General features: G+C 44.9%; 1 protein-coding gene across 3 annotated transcripts in view; it reads left to right on the plus strand.

The window, feature by feature from the left end:
* The window catches only part of DSCAM (DS cell adhesion molecule), a 712,133-nt gene that overhangs the window by 105,988 nt on the left and 579,064 nt on the right, over positions 1-27,081 (plus strand). For all 3 annotated transcript variants that reach the window (XM_040338983.1, XM_040338982.1, XM_040338984.1), the window contains exon 2: positions 24,751-25,068. In XM_040338983.1, the coding sequence (XP_040194917.1) occupies positions 24,751-25,068 (318 nt within the window). The remainder of the gene's footprint in view (positions 1-24,750; positions 25,069-27,081) is intronic.

Consider the following 27,081-nt stretch of genomic DNA (forward strand, 5'->3'; position numbering starts at 1 on the left):
GTCCATACCTAACATTGGCTACGCCTCATAGAGCAGGGGTAATTATACGCCGAAAAAAGCCTTGCATAAATAACGTAAAAAAAAATGCGCCGGGCGCACGTACGTTTTTGAATCGGCGTATCTATCTCATTACCATATTCGACGCGTAAATCTACGGAAGCGCCACCTAGCGGCCAGCGTAAATATGCAACTAAGATACGATGGCGTAAGAGACTTACGCCGCTCGTATCTAGGCAACTGTGAGGCGTATCTGATTCTGTGAATCAGGCGCTGAGTTGCGACGGCCCGCATTCGGAGTTACGACGGCGGATCTGGAGATACGCCGTGGTAACTTCTTTCTGAATCCGGGCCTATGTGTCCTCGTTGGGGAGGCTCTCCTCCACTTCCTATTCCAATGACACATTGGGAAATCAAGAAATCTCACCAACAGGGGCACAAACTAAACAAAAACGTAAAAGTTCAAACCCATCCTCACTAAAATGTTTTCTCCATTGCTGTCTGTGACCCCAGTTTGGGGTTATCCTTTAACCAATGGTTTTGTGTATGCGGTTGATGATCTGGAAAACAACCTTTGCAGTAGCACTTTTCACTTTTTGAGATCACACGTGTAAGTGATATAGAATGTGCTAAGTAATGCCCGGCTTTTAGCAGTGTGGCTGTCATGTCCTAAAACGTTCAGAGGATTGCCACTAAACACTCATTGTATGAAAATTGTCCATAAAGCGTAAAACAAAATACATCTTCACAGCTCTCTGTGAAAAACACACTTTTCTTTATAACTGCCGGGTACATGAGCACAAATTGTCGTCTTTGTTCCTGTGTGACTGATCCCTTCTCATTACCATGTCATTAACAGATAGATGGGAAAAATATTACAGTGGGGATAGAAAGTTTGGGCACCCCAGGTAAAAATTTGTATTAATGTGCATAACGAAGCCAAGGAAAGATGGAAAAATCTCCAAAAGGCATCAAATTACAGATTAGACATTCTTATAATATGTCAAAAAAAGTTAGGGCCAGATTCATAAAGAACTACGGCGGCATAACGTAACGTCTTTACGTTACACCGCCGCAAGTTTTCAGCGCAAGTGCCTGATTCACCAAGCACTTGCGTGTAAACTTACGGCGGTGTAACGTAAAGCCGTCCGGCGCAAGCCCGCCTAATTCAAATGGGGCGTGTACCATTTAAATTAGACGCGTTGCCGCGCCGAACGTTCTGCGCATGCTCCGTGTGAAAATTTCCCGACGTGCATTGCGTGAAATGACATCGCCCGACGTAATGTTTTGAATGGCGACGTGCGTAACGTACTTTCGTATTCCCGGACATCTTACGCAAAAAAAAAAATTGAAATTCGACCCGGGAACGACGGCCATACTTTAACATGGCTCGTCTAAAGTTAAGCCATGAAAAAGCAGGCCTAACTTTGCGATGGGAAAAACCAACTAGCGACGACGTAACGAAAGCGCGTACCTTCGTGGATGGCCGTAAAAGCTAATTTGCATACCCGACGCTGGAAAATTACGCAAACTCCACCCAGCGGAGGCCGAAGTATTGCAATCTTAAGATCCGAAGGCGTACGAAGCCGTAAGCCTGTCGGATCTTAGCCAAATGCCATTGTATCTTTGTTTGTGAATTACAAATAAAGATACGACGCGGCAAATTTGAAAGTACGCCGGAGTATCAGCAGATACTCCGGCGTACTTCTTCTCTGAATCTGGCCCTTAGATTATATTTCCATAATTTCAAAATTACAGAAATCAAAAAAAAAAATCCAATCCTCTGTAGCAATTCCAACGTCCAAAATTCCAATGCATGCTTGGAAATAATTTGACGCATGCTTGGAAACATTGAACTTCATTTGCTTGTCGTGTTGTACTTCACCGCGTTCTTGACGTTCTTTCTCTTGAAGTTCAGAGAAATTTTGTGTGACCGTGTGTATGCAAGCCAAGCTTGAACGGAATTCCGTCAGAAAAACCATCCAAGGTTTTTCCGATGGAAAATCCGATCGTGTGTACGGGGCATTAGGGTTACATGGTGGGTTAGTGTTAGGGTTACAGGGAGGGTTGGTGTAAGGGTTACAGGGAGGGTTAGTGTAAGGGTTACAGGAAAGATTAGTGTTGGGGTTACAGAGAGGGGGCCAGATTCTCAAAGAATCGGCGTTGGCGTAGTGTAAGCCATTTACACCACGCCACCGCAACTTACTGGAGCAAGTGCCGTATTCTCCAAGCACTTGCTCCGTAATTTGCGGCGGCGTAGTGTAAATGGCCCGGCGTATGGCCGCGTAATTCAAATTAAGCGTGCCCCCGCGCCGATCGAACTGCGCATGCGCCGGGCAGAAAAATAGCCCAGTGCGCATGCTCCAGCTCACGACGGAAAACGTCAATGACGCCGACGTGAGCGTCATTGACGTAAAGTCGTATTCGCAAAACGACGTAACCGACGGAAAAAGACGACGCTGACCCGACGCCATACTTAACATGGTATACGGCGGACTGGCGTAAGGTTACCCCTCATATAGCAGGGGTAACTTTACGCTTACGGAAACGACGACGACGCGGCGCAAATTCGTTCGGGAATCCGCGTATCAGGCTCATTTGCATAGTCAAATGAGAACTGAACGTAAACGCCACCTAGCGGCCAGCATCGAATTACATCTAAGATCCGACGGTGTAAGTGACTTACACCTGTCGGATCTAGGCCGTATCTATGCGAAAATGATTCTAGGAATCACTCGCATAGATACCCGGGGCCAAAAACAGAGATATGAGGGTGTTTCCTGAGATACACCATCGTAACTCTTTTGAGAATCTGGCCCAGGGTTAGCGTTAAGTAAACAGGGAGGGTTAGTGTTAGGGTTACAGGAAGTGTTTGATATGGGGTATAAGGGGGGGGGTTCTGTAAACATTACAGGGATATACAGTGTAAGGGTTACAGGGTGAGTTAGTGTAAATCAGTGGTCTTCAAACTGCGGCCCTGGGGCCGGATGTGGCCCTTAGCATGCCTTTATCTGACCCTTGGGGCACTACTTTTCCCACTGATACGAAACCCTATTCTGCCGACTGACTTCAATAATGGGGCGCTATTTCTCTCAATGATCCCAGCGATGGGGCACTATTCCTTCCCCTAATGCCAAATGTAGCAATGTTTACTCCCACTAATGGCAGGAATTTTTTTTTCTCCCGCTGGTCACAGTTCGGCCCTCCTAAAGTCTGAAGGACAATAAACTGGCCCTTTGTTTAGAAGGTTTGGAGCTCCCTGGTGTAAAGGTTACAAGAACCATTAGTGTTAAGGTTGCAGGGATGAATAGTGTAAGTCGGGACCATCATCCGTATCACTAACAAGTGACTAAACCAGTGGTTCTCAACCTTCTAGTGCGGTGACCCCTTGATAACAATTCCAAAGTTGTGGGGACCCCTAATGGTAAAATTATTTTTGTAGCGTGCCAGCACCCAAGGCAAGACAAGTAATTTGCGCCCCTAACCCACAGACATTTAGCGCTACCTGAGTCTTTTTAATAGCAACTATAATCACGGGTAGTGTTACTCACTGTGTCTCCAACTTTGTGGTGTCTTGTAGCAGTGACACCTATGCCAAAATCAGGAGATAGGGTCTCCAGTCCCTCCCATTTCACATTCCTCACCAGTCAGCTGACCTCTAGTCTTTGCCCCCCAGCCATGCCGTGAAATGAATGGGTGCCTGAGAGGGGCGGCTGTGGGCTCCAGGAACAGCCCAGCTGGGCGGCCACAGGCTCCAGGGACAGCCCTGCTGGGTGGCTGCAACAAAATGCCGGGAAAGTGGTGTGGGCTTCAGAAACAGCCCAGGATTCGTGACCCCTGGCAAATCATCATTCGACCCCCAGGTTGAGAACCACTGGACTAAACCAAACTAGGCATTGAGGTAATTCATTTAGTAATTCTGACCTACATATGCTCCCATTTCTATCCTAACAGGTCCTCTTCATAGATTCCAGCTGCCCCTCATTCCAAATCAATATTCTGCCTCTTAATTAGACCAGCTTTCTTCTATTAAATCCAATGCGGCTGTACTTCATTTAATATGAGAAACAGTCAGAAAAGTCAAGCCGTCTCTCCAGCACAAAGGATCGGAGATAGACAATCTCTCATTAGAGGGACTTCCATCCCTACAAAGGTACACTGCCGAGATTCGGCTGGCGGCATTTCTGGAGAGATCACTTGCCAAAAATGTCAAGCTTGTAAATATTTAGCTGAAGGTGCCTCTTTTGTCTGTTTCAATTTGCGAAATGAGATGTAGATCTGAGAACGGGAGGAGGATTCGGGCCCTGATAACTGTGGCGGCTCCCGAGGAGCTCTGCCAGGATCAGTGGCGCTGTGAGTGGAGGCTTGAAGTGATTTAACGCCATCCAGCCGCCTATTAGTCAGGTCATAGAGCAGCTCATCAGGGCCTGCAACTCCGCCGTACAAGCCAACAAAATTCCAGCATAAAGAGAAGAAATCTGTACTGAGCAATATGGAAACGACCATGGCTGACTTTCCTCTGAAAATGCAAATTACCTGGCTGTCTCTGGCTTCAGTACTTTGAGACATTGACCTAGAGCAAGCTTGAAGATCCTTAAAGCTGGACTGAAGGCCTAAAGAGAACCTGTCACATTACTCAATATCAGTGGCAGCTGGTGCTAAAAATCACACCTACCACCACCCCCCCTCACACCACCCCCCCACCGGTGACGTACGGCAGCCACTGTGCCATCAATTGTTACCACTGTGCCATCAATTGTCACCACTGTGCCCAGCAATTGTCACCACTATGCCATGCCATCAAACGCAGCCACTGTGCCCAGCAATTGTCACCACTGTGCCCATCAATTGTCGCCAATGTGCCCATCACTTGTCGCCACTGTGCCCAGCAATTGTAGCCACTGTGCCCAGCAATTGTCACCACTGTGCCCATCAATTTTCGCCACTGTGCCCTGTAAAATGCCCCCGCCTGGCACTTACCTTTCTGGGGTCAGCCATCCTGCTTCTACCGTCCTCGATGTCTTCTTCCGCCCTTGATGAGGCTTCAGCCTGTCATGGATATGCAATTAAGTCTGGCAGCTTACCTGTCTCCATGTGTTCATTAGAGGCCTGGCCCTCCTTCTGACTGTCTTTTATCACCTTCCTCCCTGTATTGCTCCACCCTAGGCCATCCCAGGAAGCCTATATTAACCACTGCACTGCTAGTCTGCTTTGCTATTCAACCGTGTTGTTAGCTTTAGTTCCTGTCTGCAGTGTGCTACGATTATCTTCCTGTGTACCGTTTTTGGCTCGTCCCTGATTTCTCCTGTTTGCCTGTGATCCTGACCTTTTGCCTGTCCCTCGGTTACCCTTGTTTGCCTGTTTTCCTGACCTCGGCTTACCCATCACTTGTCCTGCTTGCTGCTTCCCCTCTCTCCCTGCGGAGCGTGACCTAGGGGATCCCAGGGGCCGCGACCTGGATCCAGCTGCGGCGAAAAGCCATCCTCACCACTAGAGGCTCTGGTGAACACAAAGCTGAGTCTTAGACTCCGCGCCCTGGGCGATCTTGGGTTCACGCTTCCTCTCTAATCGCAGCAGTCGGCCATAGGGTTCACTACCCTGCGGTGCATCCCTGACCCCAACAGGGTGCACTTGTCACCTGGCCACAGGTGACCTGACAAGCGCATTTTTGAGGTCAGGCACTGATGTTGGACGAGAAGGCCTGACTCTCAGTCTCCACTCTAATTCATCCCAAAGGTGTTCTATTGGGTTGAAGTCAGGACTCTGTGCAGGCCAGTCAAGTTCCTCCATCCAAAACTTGCTTATCTATGTCTTTATGGACCTTGCTTTCTGCACTGGTCCAAATCATTTGGTGGAGGGGGGATTATGGTGTGGGGTTGTTTTTCAGGGGTTGGGCTTGGCTCCTTGGTTCCAGTGAAGGGAACTCTTAAGGCGTCGGCATACCAAGATAGTTTGGACAATTTCATGCTCCCAACTTTGTGGGAACAGTTTTGGGATGACCCCTTCCTGTTCCAACATGACTGCGCACCAGTGCACAAAGCAAGGTCCATAAAGACATGGATGAGAGAGTTTGGGATGGAGGAACTTGACTGGCCTGCAGCTCAACTCAATAGAACACCTTTGGGATGAATTACCACGGAGACTGTGAGACAGGCCTTCTCATCCAACATCATTGCCTGACCTCACAAATGCGCTTCTGGAAGAATAGTCAAACATTCCCATAGACACTCCTAAACCTTGTGGACAGCCTTCCCAGAAGAATTGAAGCTGTTATAGCTGCAAAGGGCGGGCCAACTCAATATTGAACCCTACAGACTAAGACCGGGGTGCCATTAAAGTTCTATAGGTAGATTCAGGTACATATGCCTAAACTTGCGGCGGTGTAGCTTAGCCTGTTTAGGCTACGCCGCCGTAAGTTAGCTAGGCAAGTACATGATTCTCAATGTACTTGCCTGCTAATATACGGCGGCATAGCCTAAAGCCGGCGGGCGTAAGGGCGCCGAATTCAAATGTCTTGGAGGGGGGCGTGTTTGATGGCAATGAGGCTTGACCTCACGTTTTTTACGTTTTTTTTTTCAACTGCGCATGCGCCCCGGGCCCTTACATTTCCCAGTGTGCATTGCGGCTACGTACGCCGCACGGGCCTATTGATTTCGACGTGGACGTAAACGACGTAAATCCCGATTCGCAGACGACTTATGCAAACAACGTAAAAAATTTGAATCTCGCGGCGGTAACGGCGGCCATACTTTAACATTGTTATTCCACCTAATAGATGGAATAACTTTAGGCCTGCTAATGCCTTACGGAAACGGCGTAAATCGACTGCGGCGGCCAGGCGTACGTTCGTGAATCGGCGTATCCCCTCATTTACATATTCTACGCCGACCGCAATGGAAGCGCCACCTAGCGGCCATCCAAAATATTGCAATCTAAGATAGGACGGCGCAAGCCGTCGTATCTTAGATATGTTTAAGCGTATCTCTGTTTGAGCATACGCTTAAACATAAGTCGGCGTAGATTCTGAGTTAGGTCGACTTATCTACTGATAAGCCAGCCTAACTCTACCTACATGTGCGTGTAAAGGCAGGCGTCCCAATACTTTTGACAATATAGTGTACAATGCATATTCCTGGCACATCGTAAAACTTTCTCACGTTTGGCTTGCAAAAATGTATAATTATGTGCAAGAATTTTCCTTCTGTGTCCCTTGGAACAGGAGAACATTAAAACACGCCAGCGGCCAGCTGGCTCAGCACATCGCCAGCGCTACAAGGAGAAGCTGTGTTTTTGGCCCGTAGAATGGGCGAGGACTTGTTTCGGAGGGGCGCTCTGCTGCGGCAGAGTGGGAGGGTGAATGCAGCTGTGGAAGGATAAGAGACTTTGCTGATATATTGTACAAAGCACATTCACAATGGCAGCTTCCCATTCCTAACCCTCCAATAGCGCTCTACCCACTATAAGGCCTGCGAGTTTTCTTCCACACAAAGGCTCCTTTAATCTTCTCTTTATATAAGGAACCCGCCTTTCTTCCAAATCTACATTTCAACAGATAAAACATAAGTGCTTCATTAGCACTGACTAAATGATTAGCACGCTGCTAAACAGCGATCTTTCTGTCTTGTTTTATACTTGTTGTTTTTTTTTTCTCTCTTTTTGTGACTTTGCTAAATAAGTGCTAATTCACTTCTTATGAGATACAAGGACTCTTTTCATGTCGGAGATGTTAAGTTGTTTTGTTAGATGCACATCCAACGCATAATGCGTCAGGCGGCCGAGAGCGGGGCATACAGAGCAGAACTGGGGACTGGAGGTTGTAGACCTCTCTGGGCAAAGACTCCCATCCTCCTTTCACCCATTCAGGACTCATTAGATTAGAAACACCCCGATTTTATATTTTATTTATTTTACCCCTCTACCATTCACGTCCCTTGCTATCCCTTCCTTACCCTTTCACCATTTATGTTCCTTAGTGTCTCTTCGTTACCCCTCTACCATTCATGTCTCTTCATTACCGCTTCATCATTTCATGTCCCCTAGTGTCCCTGTGTTACCCTTCTACTATTCATTTCCCTTGGTGTGCCTTCATTACCCCTCTACCATTCATGTCCCTTCACTACCCCTCTACCATTCATGTCTCTTCATTACCGCTTCATCATTTCATGTCCCCTAGTGTCCCTGTGTTACCCTTCTACTATTCATTTCCCTTGGTGTGCCTTCATTACCCCTCTACCATTCATGTCCCTTCACTACCCCTCTACCATTCATGTCTCTTCATTACCGCTTCATCATTTCATGTCCCCTAGTGTCCCTGTGTTACCCTTCTACTATTCATTTCCCTTGGTGTGCCTTCATTACCCCTCTACCATTCATGTCCCGTGGTATCCCTATATTACCGCTCTACCCTTCATGATCCTTCATTTCCCCTTTATCATTCATGTCTCTTCACTATCCCGCTACCATTCATGTCCCTTCATTACCGCTTAATTTCATGTCTCTTGGTGTCCCTGTGTTACCCTTCTACTATTAGTGTTGATTTATTACCACTCTCCCATTCATGTCCCTTGGTATCCCTTCATTACCCCTCCACTATTCATGTCCCTTCACTACCCCTCTACCATTCATGTTCCTTAGTTACCCCTCTACCATTCATGTACCTTAATGTCCCTGGACCAGATTCAGAAAGATCAGCGGATCTTTCTGCTGGCGTAAGCCGGCAGAAAGTTTTTCAGGCAAGTGCTTTATTCACAAAGCACTTGCCTGTAAAGTTGAGCCGGCGTATCGTAAATCCCCCGGCGGAATTCAAATTCCGTGGGTAGGGGGCGTGTAACATTTAAATCAAGAGCGTCCCCGCACCGAACGAACTGCGCATGCGCCGGCCGCGACTGAATCCCAGTGCGCATTCTCCAAATGACGTCGGCAAATCGTCATGCTTTCGAAGTGAACGTAAATTACGTCCAGCCGTATTCGCGAACGACTTACGCAAACTACGTAAAAAATTCAAAACTCGGCGCGGGAACGACGGCCATACTTAACATTAGCTACCCACGGATAACTATTCCCCTGGAAAAAGCCAAACGCAAACGACGTAAAAAAAAAAAATGCCGGGCGGTCAGTTGTTTCTGAATCGGCGTAACTCCTCATTTGCATATTCCTCGCGTAAAACATACGGAAGCGCCACCTAGCGGCCAGCCTCGAATTGAATCAGGCACATAGATACAACCGTCGGAACTCAGAGATACGACGGCGTATCAGGAGATACGCCGGCGTATCGCTTTTCTGAATCCGGCCCCCTGTGTTGGCCTCTTCAGTCTTGTCCCTTCATTACCCTTTTACTATTTATCTCTTGGTTACCCCTCTTCCACTTTCATCCCTAGGTGACCCTTCGTTACCCCTCTAAAATTCATGTCACTTCATTACCCCTCTACCACTCATGTCCCTTGGTAGCTCTTTGTGACCCCTCTATCAATCATGTCCTTTGGTGTCCCTTTGTTACACCTCTACCATTCATGCCCCTAGGTGTTCCTTCATTACTCTTCTACCACTCATGTCCCTTAATGTCCCGTCGTTACCCCTCTACCATTCGCGCCTCTTGTTGTCCCTCTACCATTCCTGTCTCTTAGTGTCCCTGCGTTAGTCCTCTATCAGTCGTGTCCCTTCATCACCCTTTTATCATTTATGCCCTTGGTTACCCCTTTTCCACTTTCATCCCTAGGTGACCCTTCGTTACCCTTCTAACATTCCTGTCACTTCATTACCCCTCTACCACTCATGTGCCTTGGTGTCCCTTTGTGACCCCCTCTATCTATCGTGTTCTTTGGTGTCCCTTTGTTACCCCTCTACTATTCACATCCTTAGGTGTTCCTTCATTATTCTTCTACCATTCTTGTCCCTTAATATCCCTTTGTTACACCTCTACCATTCACGTCCCTTGGTGTCCCTTTATTACCCCTCTACCATTCATGTTCCTTCCTTACCCCTCTACCACTCATGTCCCTTCAATACTCCTCTACCATTCATGTCCCTTAGTTACCGCTCTACCATTCACGCCTCTTGTTGTCCCTTTGTTACCCTTTCACCGTTTATGTCCGTTCGTGTCTCTTCACTACCCCTCTATCATTCATGTCCCTTCATTACCGCTTCATTTCATGTCATTAAGTGTCCCTGTGTTACCCTTCTACTATTCGTATACCTTGGTATCCCTTCATTACTCCTCCACTATTCATGTCCCTTCACTACCCCTCTACCATTCATGTCCATAAGTTACCCCTCTACCATTCGTGCCTCTTGTCCCTCTACCATTCATGTACCTTAATGTCCCTGCGTTAGCCTCTATCAGTCTTGTCCCTTCATTACCCTTTTACTATTTATCTCTTGGTACCCCTCTTCCATTTTCATCCCTAGGTGACCCTTTGTTACCCCTCTAAAATTCATATCATTTTATTACCTCTCTACTACTCATGTCCCTTGGTAGGTCTTTGTGACCCCTCTATCAATCACGTTCTTTAGTGTCCCTTCGTTACCCCTCTACCATTCACATCCTTAGGTGTTCCTTCATTACTCTTCTACCATTCATGTCCCTTAATATCCCGTCATTACTCCTCTACCGTTCCAGTCCCTTGGTGTCCCTTCGATACCACTCTACCATTCATGTCCCTTCACTATCCCTCTACCATTTATGTCCCTGCACTACACCTCTACCATTCACGTCCCTTAGTTACCCCTCTACCATTTGCGCCTCTTGTTGTCCCTTTTGTTACCCTTTCAACATTTATTTATTTTGTGGGGGAACCCCACACCAAAAACAAAAAAACTGTGTGATATTCTAAACCGCTCTCCCAAATCCATACCAGGCCCTTCAGGTCTGGTTTGGATTCTTGGGGGGGACCCAACGCCTTTATTTTTTTTATTGGGGTGGGGGTTCCCCTTAAAATCCATACCAGACCCGAAGGGCCTGGTTTGGATTGGGGGGGACCTCCATGATGTTTTTTTCATAAATTTTTAATTGTCGGCAATTCTTTAGTTTACGTTCAGCTATAAGCGGGGAACTCCGCTGACAGCTGATGACTCATCAGTTGTTAAGAACACAGCAGCTGCCCATTTCTTTACAACCAGGACAGTTACTGGTGGTTAAGGATGCCAACGGCTGCCTACTTCTTAACAACCAGTTAAAATCAAAGCATTCCTTTAGTAGCGCATGCCTGGACCACTACTTGTATTACCGTATGCATTTATTTCCTTCTACTATTTTTTTTATGTCTTTAACAGCACCTCACGGTTAGCCTATGTGGCCATGCACACATGGGTGTTTACAGGCAGTAATTAAAGAGGAGTGTTTTCAGCAGGGGTCAAGTCCTGGGGAAAAAAGTGTGGGAACTCCCACCCAAGATCCACACCCCCACCAAAAAAAAAAAATTAACGTCCATATGCATAATTACTAAACCGCATGTTTTTTTTCCGATCCACTGTACCTTGGTAATCCTTTGTTACTGGGCGCTTCCTGTATATGGATTCATAGGGTAGTGTGCGGGTATTCCGTCACTTCCTCGATGCCGCAATGTCTCCTGGGAGCTTTTGTCATTGTTCCCAGGAGACTTTGCGGAGGTCTGTCGCGAGTTATCGCGGGATTTAGAAAGAAGCAAGTTCTTCAGACCTCCGCAATGTCTCCTGGCCGCTTAGTGAAGGATTGGCTTGGCTGCTCTAGTCCTGCAAAGGGAACTGAGTTCCTGCTGTGAAAAAAGTGCAGGAACTCCGTTCCCACAGGACTTGAGCCCTGGTTTTCAGGCAGAAAAAAAAAAACACCAGAAGGCACATTCTGAGAAAAAAATTCGCAAAAACGCACCACAATAGATTATTATTCTGGGCAGTAGATGAATGTAATTATGGTCAAATGCATGTGCATAAACGGGCATGCATAGTAACATTAGTTGCATTTTTTTTTCCTGGCAAATTCATAAGCCCATGTGCATGAGGCCCTATAGAATGAAAGCATTTTTGATTACAGAATTGCTGGACATCCCTTAATTTTTGATTAAAAATTGCAAGCTGCATAGAAGGTTGGGGCAGATGCATTGTTCAGAAAAAAATAAATAAAAATATTATATTATTATTTATTTATTATTATATTGTAAATATTGTTTGTGTGTGTGTGTGTATATATATATATATATATATATAAATGTATGTATGTATCTGAATCTATCTTCTTCCCTTTATCGTAGCACCTTGTGTGTGTGTGTGTGTGTGTATGTGTGTGTGTGTGTGTGTATATATATATATATATATATATATATATATATATATATATATATATATATATATAATTGTGTGTGTGTGTGTGTGTGTGTGTGTATATATATATATATATATATATATATATATATATATATATATATATATATATATATATATATATATATATATATATATATAAAAATATATATTAATATAATATAATGTATGTATGTGTGTGTATGTGTGTATCTGAATCTATCTTCTTCCCTTTATCGTAGCACCTTGTGAAGGGCAAGCGAATTAAGGACGGGGATGTTACTGGCTTTTAGGATGGTTGCACCGGCTCTTATTTTGCCAGAGGGAGCTTGCATTGTCAAAATAATTTCATGTCGATTTTTTGACAACTGACCCCGTATATAACTATAATATTAGCTCTACAAATATTATTTAGCTTCAACATGACTGTGACACTTTGGTCCCCAGCTTTCACTAGGAGGACAATATTGGTGCTGGAATATTAAACATTTTTATAAGGAAAAAATGTCAATCGTTTATGATCTAAAATGCAAACTAAATGTCATCAATCCAAGATTTACTAAAATTATTGTTTTTCCTAAATAATGCAGGACAAATGCATTGATTTCTTTTTAGTATGTTCTGTTAAAAAATAATCGTAATCATTTCAGAAAAAAAATATCCAATTCCAAAAAAGTTGGGACGTTGCATAAAATCTACATAAAAACAGAATGCCATGATTTGCAAATCTCAAACCCGTATTTTTTTTTAGAAAATAGAAAACCTATTAAATGTATAAAATTGAGAAAATGTAAAATTTTAAGAAAAAAAATAAGGTAATTTTGAAATTGATGGCAGCCACAGGTTTTTACACCGCATCCCAACTTTTTGGGAAATAAATCGTCACCACTCCAAACCTGCGGTGTCAGTCTCCCAGGTTTACACTCTGTATTCAGGTGCTGGCAGAAATAGGTGACCTCTGTGATTAAGCCCAATGTGGGTGAAACATGTCAGAGGGATGTGACCGATGGGTTGGGATTTGTGCAGAAGCCAGTTTTTCATTCACTTTACAATGGAGTTGAATACAGTTTGCCGGCAGTACCTGCATGCTATGTCAACTTTGTTGGAATTGGGGTTTTAGATATAAGCAACTAATGGTATCCAGCAAAGGATTCAGTTGAGCTGCAAGTATACACTATGTTACCAAAAGTGTTGGGACACCTGCCTTTATATGCACACAAACTTTAATGGCATCCCAGTCTTAGTATGTAGGGTTCAATATTGAGTTGGCCCACCCTTTGCAGCTAGAACAGTGTCAACTCTTCTGGGAAGACTGTCCACAAGATTTAGGAGTGTGTCTATGGGAATGTTTGACCATTCTTCCAGAAGCGCATTTGTGAGGTCAGGGCCTGTGAGAAGGTCCCTCCCTGACACAAATTTTCAGCTACTGTTATCTCATGTGTCGTAGAACTTGTCAGAAGTCACTCATGATAACAGAAGAATGGAGCATCATAGCGAAACAACACTTAGAGCTTTGGAGATAGAGAAGTAAACACTACAGCTATATATGCCTGGGTAAAATTTCATGAATGGGTTTTACAACCTGAGAACAAAGAAAGACGATCGGCTGCACTCCCACACAATGCAATGTCAGTTTTATTGTGTAAAAAAATGTAAAAACAAACATGGGCAGAGGAGACAGAAGGGTTAACGCGTTTCACACTTTAAAGATTCTATAGAGAAATTTGTGTATTAATGTAATGTTACCAATAACAACTTATAGTACATAAATATCCGGTCAACATTATAATTTGGCTCCTAAAAGCTCATCTTCTTTTAGCTGTGTGTTTGTAAAAAAATATGGTGCAACCTCTGTTTGTGTAATGTACAGTAGTGACGGTCATTGCCATCTAGCGGTCGATTGTGCACACTGTTCAATGTTAGCGCACATGAGAAACCTTCAGAAACCTATGAGGGAAGCCCCAAAGTATCTGCTGCTTTATTCCAGTGTTCTGTTGAGGTGCCCCCCCCTCTTCAAATAGTACCCGGGACGAACGGCATGCGCCGTACAGTGCCGATCCTGACCTCCCTGGGGCCCTGCCGCCGAAAATGACAAAATTACATGTCACCGACAGTGACATGTCATATTAAGGATTAAAGTTGATGCGGGGGGGGGGGGGGGGAGGGGGTGTTCTGCTGCTGTCGGAAATAACATCTTACATTAAAGTGAGAAGCGGGGGGTGCTGACTTCTTACCTCTTCTCCCATGCAGCCAGCCAGTTGAGAAGCAGGGTGAGGGGCCAAAAATGACTTCTCACCAAGCGGGGCCTCTAGTTATTTGGGGGGCCCTCCACAGCTTTGTGGGGCCCTAAGCGGCTTACATAGTGAGCCTATAGGGTGGATCGGCCCTGGCGCCGTACGTCATAGCACAACAGCTGATTTGCCATATAGCTGGGCTGATGTAACCAAGGCACATGCGCACATCGTAGGAGGTATCTCTTATTGGGAGATACCATTTCAAAGGCACAATTTATCCCTGTACAAACAGCGGGGGGAGATCGTAGTTCTCAGATTGTGCATCGCTGCTGCTGGAGGGCCTCTAGTGGCGAGGCACAATGTGAGAACTGCAGTCTCCCCCCGCTGTTTCTATAGGTTTGAGTTGTGCTCGTGAAATGGTATCTCCCATCGAGCGATGCCCTTTACGATGTGTGTTTTGCGCCCTGGTCACGTCGCTCCAGCTGAACGGCAACTCAGCTGGAGTGTGGCTCCGTCCTGCGCATGCGCGGGCACTATTCGATGGGGGGCACTTCTCGTCAGGACACCGGCATTGGTTAACCTACCAGCATATCTTTGAATTGTGGAAGGAAATTGGAATTTCTGGAAGAAACCCACTTGAACACATGCAAACTCCATGCAGCCACCTTTCAACGGCTGTTTTTTTTTTTTTTCCCACACTCTTGTAATTCTTCACTCGGCCTCAAATTTTGTTTTTCGAAGAGGCACTCTGATACAGACATGCTACAAGGTCAATTATAGAAGGTATTCCCTGTTGATGCTTACATTGGGCTATAGGTTATGGCAGAAATCTCAGATGTATTTCTCCCGGTGCTAAAAGCTGCCCTGGCTGAGCCCTATTCCATTAGAATCCTGTGTTCACTCACTTGGACTCATCCTCCGTCAATGAATCACATACCAAGATCATGCTAAGTGCAGTGAGGAGGCTCTGTTTTAAACGTGACCTGAAATTCCATCACGCATCCCGGTTCTTGTGACGTTCAGACATTGACCTTGCTAGTTGTGGTGGAAGAACCCTATTTATAGCGGACGGTTTAGCTATTGGTCACATTTTCTTTAATGTCATCTTAAAGGGCAACTATAATGTATTTTGATGGAGTTTTCATTTTGAGTTATTACTTTAACATTTACCTGAAAGTAATTTTAGATGAGACTTTACATTTTTACTTGTTTAAGACGTACACACTGTACATATACCTTATATTACCAAAACACACATGAACTTTAATGGCATCCCAGTCTTAGTCCGTAGGGTTCAATATTGAGTTGGCGCACCCTTACCATCTTGGTCTTTCGCAGGAAGCTGAAGACCTGGCTCCTCACACAAACCTTTCCTGCGTAGCCTCTCTTGTTCCATCTCTCATGCTGCTTCCACCTGCTTCTGTCTCCTCCTAGTCCCTGGGTTATTTTTTCCAGAGACTCCGCCAAGCGCAACGGGATCCTATGGGGTAAATGACCGTGCTATATCAAGATGCCACTCAACTCAACTCAACTTTGCAGCTAGAACAATTTCAACTCTTCTGTGAAGGCTGTCCACAAGGTTTAGGAGTGTTTCTATGGGAATGTTTGATCATTCTTCCAGAAGTGCATTTGTGAGGTCAGGCACTGATGTTGGAGAGAAGGCCTGGCTCGCTGTCTCCACTCTAATTCATCCCAAATGTGTTATTTTGAGTTGAGACCAGTCAAGTTCCTCCATCCCAAACTCGCTCATCCATGTCTTTTCGGACCTTGCTTTGTGCACTGGTCCAAATCATTTGGAGGGGGGATTGTGCTGTGGGGGTTGTCTTTCAGGGGTTGGGCTTGGCCTCTTCGTTCCATTGAAGGGAACTCTTAAGGCGTCAGAATACCAAGACATTTTGGACAATTTCATGCTCCCAACTTTGTGGGAACAGTTTGGGTATGGCCTCTTCCTGTTCCAACATGACTGCACACCAGTGCACAAAGCAAGGTCCATAAAGCCTTCTCAGCCTTCTCAGAAGAGTTGAAGCTGTTATAGCTGCAAAGGGTGGGCCAACTCAATATTGAACCCTGGGGACTAAGACTGGGATGTCATTACATTTAATACGCATCTAAAGGCCAGGGGCCCCAATTCCTTTGGTAATATAGGGCCAGATTCACAGCAGAGATACGATGAGAAGATACGTGTAAACGCGTCCAGGCGCATTTAGGACTGTCAAGTGATTGGGCGTTCATTCATTTAATTGGCCAGAATAACAATTTAATCTAAACAATGAAACTAATTAGTGCTCAAGCTCCGGACACGCTCAACACACATTTAGATGCATCAAGCGGTTTTTCTGCCAAAATGCTGCTGCTCCTGGACACACTGGCAGTGTTTTTTTTTTGCTTCTAAACACCTATGTGTGTATGGATGGACACACAGGCCAACATGGAGGGTCATTTGGAGGCAGAATGTAAAAACTCCAGACGCCCCTAAAAGCAGCATCTTTAATGTGTGCATGAGGCCGAATTTGTGCATTCTGGAATTCACTGCTACCAGATTCTTATAGACCATCTAGCAGGCTGAGTAGAATTAAACTAGGTGTGTGCTGAAGAGGTAGGCAATGCGGTCTGGGGTCAACTGTGCAGGTAGGCTATGTGGTCAACTGAAGAAGTAGGCTCTGTGGTCAGCTGAGCGCGGTAGACTATACAATTTTTTATCAACTGAACAGGTAGGCTACGTTCTCTGTAGTCAACTGAGCTGCTCTTTATCTATTGAGCAGGTTGGCTATGTGGTCTGTGGTCAGCTGAGCAGGTAGACTATGACCTTTGTTATCAACTGAGCTGGTAGGCCATGTTCTCTGTAGTCAACTGAGCCGTAAGGTCAAGCTCTTTAGAAACTGAGTGGGTAGGCCATGTTCTCTGTAGTCAACTGAGATGGAAGGTCAAGCTCTTTAGAAACTGAGCAGGTAGGCCATGTTCTCTGTAGTCAACTGAGCCGTAAGGTCAAGCTCTTTAGAAACTGAGTGGGTAGGCCATGTTCTCTGTAGTCAACTGAGCCGCAAGGTCAAGCTCTTTAGAAACTGAGCGGGTAGGCCATGTTCTCTGTAGTCAACTGAGCCGTAAGGTCAATCGCTTAAGAAACGGAGTGGGTAGGCCATGTTCTCTGTAGTCAACTGAGCCGTAAGGTCAAGCTCTTTGGAAACTGAGCAGGTAGGCCATGTGGTCTGTGGTCAACTGAGTATGTAGGCTATGCTTTCTGGTCAACTGAAGAGGTAAACTATGCTTGTAGTGATGTGGTGATGTAGATGGGGGCGATGTTGTGAATGGCCTTGTATGTTCCACTTTAAAAGGAGATTAGCAGTTTCCCATCTTTTTATATAGTGCAAGACAACCGGTATCCGAATGCCGCGATTATGGTATAATTGACATCATTCCTGCTAATTGCAGTTGCTGCTTTATGGCCTGGTGATTGGAAATAATCATTTTACACTTTAATTGGTGAGCATGTTTCTTTTTCAGACCATCTGAGAAGGAAAACAAGACTCGACTCGTTAGGTGATAATGAGTGGGAGTGTTTACAACGCTGGCTGTACAATGATTAGTCAGCGCGGGCGACGCTTGTGTTGTGTATCAGGACATTTTATGCTGAAAGGTGTCAAGTAGATGTTGTATAATTGCTTTCTTTTAGTGATTGCTTTGAGATCATATGGGGACCTCTCTCTTTTTCTCTTTTTAATGTTTGTATTCTTGGTTTTGTTGGTGCAGTGACACCTATAGGGGAAAAAAATAGACAAACTGCATCAAAACACAATGGCCCGGATTCACGTAGAACCGCGTAACGTATCCTATTTACGTTACGCCTCCGCAAGTGCCGTATTCTCAAACCAAAGTTGCGGCGGCGTAGCGTAAATAGGCCGATGTAAGCCCGCCTAATTTAAATGTGGTAATGTGGGCATGTGTTATGTAAATTTAATGTGACCCCCACGTAAATGACGCTTTTTACGAACGGCGCATGTGCCGTCCGTGAAAGTATCCCAGTGCGCATGCTCCAAATTAACCCACAAGAAGCCAATGCTTTTGACGTGAACGTAAATGACTCCCAGCCCTATTCGCGAACGACTTACGCAAACGGCGTAAAATTTTCAAAATTCAACGCTGGAACGACGTCCATACTTAACATTGGTACGCCGCATCTACGCCTCATATAGCAGGGGTAACTTTACGCCGGGAAAAGTCTAACGTAAACGGCGTATCTGTACTGCGTCGGCCGGGCGTACGTTCGTGAATTGGCGTATCTAGCTGATTTACATATTTCTACGCGTAAATCAGCGTACACGCACCTAGCGGCCAGCGTAAATATGCAGTTAAGATACGACGGTGTAAGAGACTTACGCCGGTCGGATCTAATACAAATCTATGCGTAACTGATTCTTAGAATCAGGCGCATAGATACGACTGCTCGGACTCAGAGTTACGACGGCGTATCGGGAGATACGCCGGCGTAACTCGTACGAGAATCCGGGCCAATGTCGCTTCATTTACAACTCCATGGCACATTAGTAGATGAGAGACGCTAGTTTTTAGTGAGATCCTGCCAATTATGAGTCATTACTGAATTAGAATATTTTCCTGTGTGATGCATGCTTGCCAAGAACTGCCTGACAATTTAAAGAGACCTTTCACATTGGGTGCGCTTACTGTGAGTGTGCTGCATAGTAGAGCTGCACAATTAATCGTCAAGAATCGTTATCGCAATTTTTTTTTTCCCCCCATTGCGATCTTGACAAACAATTTCTCGATCTTTTGTATGCAGAGAATTCTCTGCTCTCAGCCATCAAAATTCCGGGCAGTCTGCCAAGTTTTACAACATGGAAAAGTCTAAACATTGTAACAATTTGTCTTTTACATCAAAGGAATACATTTCTGTATGTAAATTAGGAAAGTTTAACCACTTAAACACTAAGGGGTAGATTCACAGAGGAGATACGACGGCGTATCTCCAGATACGTCGTCGTATCTCTGAGTCTGGCCGGGCGTATCTATGCGCCTGATTCATAGAATCAGTTATGCATAGATTACTATTAGATCCGACCGGCTTAAGTCTCCTACGCCGTCGGATCTTAACTTCATATTTACGCTGGCCGCTAGGGGCGTGTACGCTGATTTATGCCTAGAATATGTAAATCAGCTAGATACGCGAATTCACGAACGTACGCCCGGCCGACGCAGTACATTTATGCCGTTTACGTTAAGCTTTTCCCGGCGTAAAGTTACCCCTGCTATATGAGGTGTATATGCGGCGCACCAATGTTAAGTATGGCCGTCGTTCCCGCAAAGAAATTTGAAAAATTGACATCGTTTGCGTAAGTCGTCCGTGAATGGGGCTGGACGTCCTTTACGTTCACGTCGAAACCAATGACGTCCTTGCGGCGTACTTTGGAGCAATGCACACTGGGAAATTCCACAGACGGCGCATGCGCCGTTCGTGTAAAACGTCAATCACGTCGGGTCAGGGTTAATTTACATAACACACGCCCACCTCTTCAAAATTTGAATTAGGCGGGCTTACGCCGGCCTATTTACGCTAAGCCGCAAATTTCTTTTAAGAAAACGACATTCGCCTGTAAAAGTTGCGGAGGCGTAACGTAAATAGGATACGTTACACCCGCACAAAGAAACGCCATTCTATGTGAATCCACCCCTAAACCTTTTTCTGACTTTTTTTTTTTTTTAAGTTAAAATATATTTTTTTTGCTAGAAAATTACTTAGAACCCCCAAACATTATATACTATATACTGTGTGTGTGTGTGTGTGTGTGTGTGTGTGTATATATATATATAATATATGCCCGATTCACATACATCGGCGCATATTTATGCCGGCGTAGCGTATCTAATATACGCTACGCCGAAGCAGCGCAGAGAGGCAAGCACCAAATTCACTAGCACTTGCCTCCCAAACTGCGCTGGGTTCCCTCGGCAGTAAGCCGTTGTAGGTTGAAGTGGGCGTGAGCCATGCTAATGATGCGTGACCCCATGCAAATGATGGGCCGAGTGACATACAAGTACTTAAAACGAACGGCGCCATCCCGTGGACGTATCCCAGTGCGCATGCTCAGAATCACATCGGAACTACTCCCTAAGATACGACGGATCACTACCTACGATGTGAACGTAACCTACGCCTAGTCATATTCACGTACTACGTAAAATACGACGGCTTGTGTTCCCTGGTCCATACCTTGGCATCAGTTGCTCCTCATATATGGGGAATAACTTTACGTCGGACGTACGACTTACGCAAACCGCGTATATTATGCGCCGGGCGCAAGTACATTTGTGAATCGACGTATCTCCCTCATTTCCATGTTTGAATAGGAAATCAATGGGAGCGCCACTTGCGGCCAGCGTAAATATGCGCCCACGATACGCCGGCGGAGGAAAGTTACGTCAGTCGGATGAAGCCTATTTTCAGGCGTATCTTGGTTTCACAGTCCGGCGGATTGATACGATGGCGCATATTTACACTTACGTGAGATACGTCGGCGTAAGTGCTTTGTGAATCTGGCCCATAATAAATAAATATATATATATATATATATATATATAAAAATTTTAGGGACACTAGAGATTAAAATGGTGGTTGTTGCAATATTTTATGTCGCGCTGTATTTGCGCAGCGGTCTTTCAAATGCAATTTTTTGGGAAAAAATTACTTTAATGAATGGGAAAAAAAACAAACCAGTAAAGTTCGCCCAAACTTTTTTTTTTATAATGTGAAAGATTTTACGCCCCGCGAGAATCTTTTTTCTAAGTAAAAAAATTGTGATTTTCATTTTGGCCAGAATCATGCAGCTCTACTTGACTTTTCTTCAAGTCAAACCCCGAACACTTTAGCAGCGCAGGGCAAGTTTTTTTTTTGGTTTCTATTAGGGTTGCCCCGATACCACTTTTTTAAGACCAAGTACACCGAGATCCTTTTTTTCATGTACTCTCTGATACCGATTACTGATACTTTTTTTTTTTAATGTTTCCATGTGTCCCCAAATGCAGCCATGTGTCCCCAAATGCAGCCTTGTCCCCAAAGAGAAAGACATGGACTACCCCCCCCCCCCCCACTGCCGCCAAGTTTATGGCGCGGGGAACATTACAGCTTTCATTTGAATAGCTGTGTGTTCCCCGCCGCGACTCGTCATATATAGCCCCTCCCCCTTGTCCGGGGCACTTTGATAGACAGATCACCCATCCAATCCTGGGATCCAGTGGGCAAGCATCTAAGGGTGGAACTATTGAATCATAAGGCCTCATGCACACAGGGCATTGGAAAAAAAAATAATGAGCTGCAAGCCAGTACCGATCCCAGGAAAAAAAGTGGCTGTAAAAATGTGCTTTTAGTAGCTTTTTTTCATTGGCGCTAATGCGCGTTTAGCCACTTTGCCGTTTTAGCAACGTTTCTCTGCCTCTTCTATTTTCCACTCCCAAATACAATTTACTACAGAGCACAAGTCACATGACATGTCAATATCCAATGGTTTGCTATGACAAGGGGGGTTATTTACTAAAGGCAAATCCACTTTGCTCTACGAGTGCAAACTACAAGTACAAAGTGCACTTGAAATTGCACTTAAAGTGCACTTGGAAGTGCAGTCGCTGTAGATCCGAGGGGGAAATGCAAGGAAAATAATAAACAGCATTTTAGCTTGCACATGATTGTATAATAAAATCAGCAGAGCTTCCCCTCATTTCAGATCTATCCCTCAGATCTACAGCAACTGCACTTGTAGTGCAAAGTGGATTTGCCTTTAGTAAATAACCCACAGGCCCAGATTCACGTAGGAGAGCGCATCTTTGTGCGGGCGTAACGTATCCTATTTACGTTACGCCTCCGCAACTTTGACAGGCAAGTGCAGTATTCTCAAAGCAAAGTTGCGGCGGCGTAGCATAAATAGGCTGGCGTAAGCCCGCCTAATTCAAATGTGGAAGATGTGGGCGTGTATTATGTAAATGTATTGTGACCCCACGTAAATGACGCTTTCTCCGAACGACGCATGTGCCGTCCGTGAAAGTATCCCAGTGCGCATGCTCCAAATGAACCCGCAAAAAGCCAATGCTTTCGACGTGAACGTAAATTACGCACAGCCCTATTCGCGAACGACTTGCGCAAACGACGTAATTAACGGGAAATTCGACGCTGGCCCGACGTCTATACTTAACATTGGTAAGCCTCATCTACGCCTCATAGAGCAGGTATAACTTTACGCCGGAAAAAGCCTTACGTAAACGGCGTATCTGTACTGTGCCGGGCGCACGTTTGTGAATAGGCGTATCTAGCTGATTTACATATTTCTAGGCATAAATCAGCGTACACGCCCCTAGCGGCCAGTGTAAATATGCAGTTAAGATACGACGGCGTAGGAGACTTACGCTGGTCGTATGTTATACAAAATCTGGCGTATCTGATTCTTTGAATCAAGCGCCAAGATACGACGCCTCACACTCAGAGATACGACGGTGTATCTGGAGATACGCCGTCGTATCTCCTACGTGAATCTGGGCCACAGTGTTTTTCTACGGACCATCAAACATCTATGCAGACCTATATGAACACAATTTTTGTCTGTACGAAGGGTGGATCATACTTACCCTAACTTATGGTCCCAGCAGTAGTGTGGGGTAGTCTGCTGTGTTGCTACATCTATCTTAGGCTGGATGGTCATGACAAGCACATATATCTTTTGGAATACGCCACTTTATACACACTATTTTGTTATATATGATGACTTTCTATTTTTGCACCCTTTCCTTTCCCCGAAGAAGGAAAATACATGTAAATCCGAAACGCGTTGGAATTGCTATGCGAACACCTTCAAGGACTGGCCTTCCACCTTCTACAGGCCACTCTTGGTGTTCCAGCATTTTCAAGGCTCAGGGTGCTCTCTCTGTAACATTTGTAAATATGTCATCAGATTTGCATGTTGTTCATGTCTATTGTTCATGTTTTTATATTTTGTACCAATAAAACGTTGATATTTTTTATATACATATTGCTCTTATACTCGGTGTCTATTCTGCCTCCCAAAAAGTCCCAAGGGGCATACCTGTTTTTTACTTTGCTATGAGAACCGTCTTAAAGCGGGAGTTCACCCGAATTTTTTTTTTTAACATTAGATTGATGCTCATTTTGTCTAGGGGAATCGGGTAGTTTTTTTTAAAAACGAAGCAGTACTTACCGTTGTAGAGAGCGATCTTCTCCGCCGCTTCCGGGTATGGTCTTTGGGACTGGGCGTTCCTACTTGATTGACAGTCTTCCGACGGTCACATCCATCGCGTCACGAGTAGCCGAAAGAAGCCGAACGTCGTTGTGGCTCTATACGGCGCCTGCACACCGACGTTCGGCTACTTTCAGAAAATCGTGACGCGATAGATGCGACCATCGGAAGCCTGTCGAAAGCCTGTCAATCAAATAGGAACGCCCAGTCCCGAAGACCATACCCGGAAGCGGCGGAGAAGATCGCTCTCTAAAACGGTAAGTACTGCTTCGATTTTAAAAAAACTACCCGATTCTCCTAGACAAAACGAGCATCAATCTAATGTTAAAAATTAAGTTTTCGGGTGAACCTCCACTTTAACTGATCTGATTTCGGCTCATTGATTCGAATGGAAGTCGCATCCAAGTCTGATCATCATGTTCCGACTTGTGGCATGCAACTCTGAGGATCTTGAAAGGGAATCCCACACCAAAATAAAAAAAAGCTATAAAGAGCAATAGTGTGTGTGTGTGTATAATAAATATATACAGTAAAACCTTGAATTGCGAGAGTAATGCGGTTAACGAGCGTTTCGCTATACGAACATTAGCAGCAAGCCACAGCGGTGTGCAGTACCACATTTATCCTGATGTGCGGGGGCGCCAGAGCCAATCTGAGCCATTTTGGAAATACTTAGTTTCCGAGGTTTTACGAGTTCAGACAAGCTGTCCATGAGCCTTTCCGAGTATTTCCGAGGCTCTACAGCACCCCCCACCTCTGGCCACAGTATTGCATGCCTTTAGAAGTTAAAATGCGGAACAAATTATTTTCGCTTCCATTGACTTCTATGGGAAAACTTGCTTTGATATGCGAGTGCTTTGGATTACGAGCATTCTCCTGGAACGGATTATACTTGTAATCCAAGGTTCCACTGTATATACAAATTGTGTAATATGGCATATTTGGTAGGTATCAATTTTTAACAAGTCTTTTTTTTTTTTCTCTCTCCTTTTTTTCAGTTTCTAGTGAAGATCTACATGCCAGCCTATATTTTATCAATGCATCTCTGCAAGAGGTAGTATTTGCTAGCACCACGGGGGCTCTGGTACCCTGCCCTGCAGAAGGAGTCCCTCGTGTGACGCTCAGATGGTACCTAGCAACGGGCGAGGAGATCTACGATGTCCCTGGGATCCGCCACGTCCACCCCAATGGCACTCTCCAAATTTTCCCCTTCCCTCCTTCAAGCTTTAATAACTTAATCCATGATAATACTTACTATTGCACAGGCGAAAACCCTTCAGGGAAAATCAGGAGTCAGGATGTCCACATTAAGGCCGGTGAGTAGATGAACTTGCATGCATTGTGTTCAGGGCAGGACTTAGGGTGGTGGGGGCCCCTGGGCTTGAGTGTTGAAGGGGCCCCCTGGAGCCGAGAATTGGGGGGGATCGAAGTTGTTGAGCGGGGGGGGGCGAATTGAAGTTGTTGAGCGGGGGGGAGCGCATTAAAGTTGTTGAGCGGGGGGGGGGATTTTGCAGTTGTTGAGGGGGGGGAGTGCCTCTCACCTGTGCCAACAGCCGGGGCCACAGACTGTCATTAGCCCGGCCGTCGGCTTTCTTCCCTTCAGCAGCCACAGTCCTCCACACACCACTCTGGTTCCTCCTGCTTCCGTGCTGCCTCCTCTTGCAGTGCGGGAAAATTAACCCTTTTGCGGGACTGCGGGAAGAAGCTGTCTGTGCGGGAAAGTCCCACAGAATCCGTGCGTGTTGGGAGGTATGCGCAGGGCCGCCATCAGGAATTTTGGGGCCCCTTGCACAGCTTAAGGCATGGGCCCCCTGAAGCAGAGAACCTAGGGGGGGTGGGGGTGCTGCCGCCTGAAATTGAGAAGCGTGGGGGCTGCCGCAAATTGAGAAGCGGGGGGGGCCTTTACAAAAAAAAGAAGAAATAAAGAAGAAAACAAATATATATAAATATATGTAGCCTTTTAATAAAAAGAAAAAATAAACCTCTGGGCCCTTTAATAATAAAAAAAAAAAACATTTATAAAAAATACATAAAAAAAGGGAGGTTGCCAAACCCGGGGGCCCTGGGGACCTCTGGGCCCCTGGGAACCTCTGGGCCTTTTAATAAAAAATAAACAAAAATAAAAAAATAAAATAAAAAAAGGGGGGGTTGCCACATGGGACCCCCCTTTAATAAAAAAAAAAAAAAAATATATATATATATATATATATATATATATATATATATATATATATAAAAAAAAAATTAATTTTTTTTATAAAAAAATAAAAAAGGTGGGTTGCTATCCGGGGGCCCTGGAGACCCCTGGGCCCTTTAATAATAATAATAATAAAAAAAATATATATATATATATATATATATATATATATATATATATATATAATATATATAAAAATAAATATATACAATTTTTTTTTTTTTACAAAAAATAAATAAAAAAAAGGGAGGTTGCCGTCCGGGGCCCTGGAGACCCCTGGGCCCTTTAATAATAATAAAATATATATATATATATATATATATAATATTATATATATAAAAATAAAAAATATATAAAAAAAACATTTTTTTACAAAAAATAAATAAAAAAAAGGGGGGTTGCCGTCCGGGGCCCTGGGGGCCTCCGGGCCCCTGGGGACCTCCGGACCCCTAAAAAAAAAAAAAAAAAAAAAAATTTTTTTTTTTTTTTTTTTTTTTTAAAGGGGGCCCCCTATTGGGTGGGGCCCCTGGGCTTGAGCCCAGTCAAGGCCAATGGTAAGTCCGGCCCTGATTGTGTTTATACCTAAACTTTTTTGAAATCCCCTTTCCTTGCATAAAATGTGCCCAAGGTAACAATGGTGCTAAAGTGTAGACAGTTTGTAGATAGATACAATAGATAGATGGATCCAAGTTTTCTTTTTGAAGGACCTTGGATCCTAAACCCAAGCTGTATGGTGCCACTACTTATTTTCATGTTGTGATTGACCCCTTCCTGGAGGTAAGCCCCAGCTATTCAACCCTCCAATGCCAGAGCTTCTATTTTCCACAATATATAACTACCGGTACTTAGGCCCGGATTCTCGTACGAGTTACACCGGCGCATCTCCAGATATGCCGTCGTAACTCTGAGTCCGAGCAGTCGTATCTATGCGCCTTAGAATCAGTTACGAATAGATTTGTATTAGATCCGACCGGCGTAGGTCTCTTACGCCGTCGTATCTTAACTGCATATTTACGCTGGCCGCTAGGGGCGTGTACGCTGATTTACGCCTAGAAATATGTAAATCAGCTAGATACGCGAATTCACGAACGTACGCCCGGCCGACGCAGTACAGATACGCCGTTCACATTAG

Source organism: Rana temporaria, chromosome 2 (assembly GCF_905171775.1).
Source record: "Rana temporaria chromosome 2, aRanTem1.1, whole genome shotgun sequence".
Classification (NCBI taxonomy): domain Eukaryota; kingdom Metazoa; phylum Chordata; class Amphibia; order Anura; family Ranidae; genus Rana; species Rana temporaria.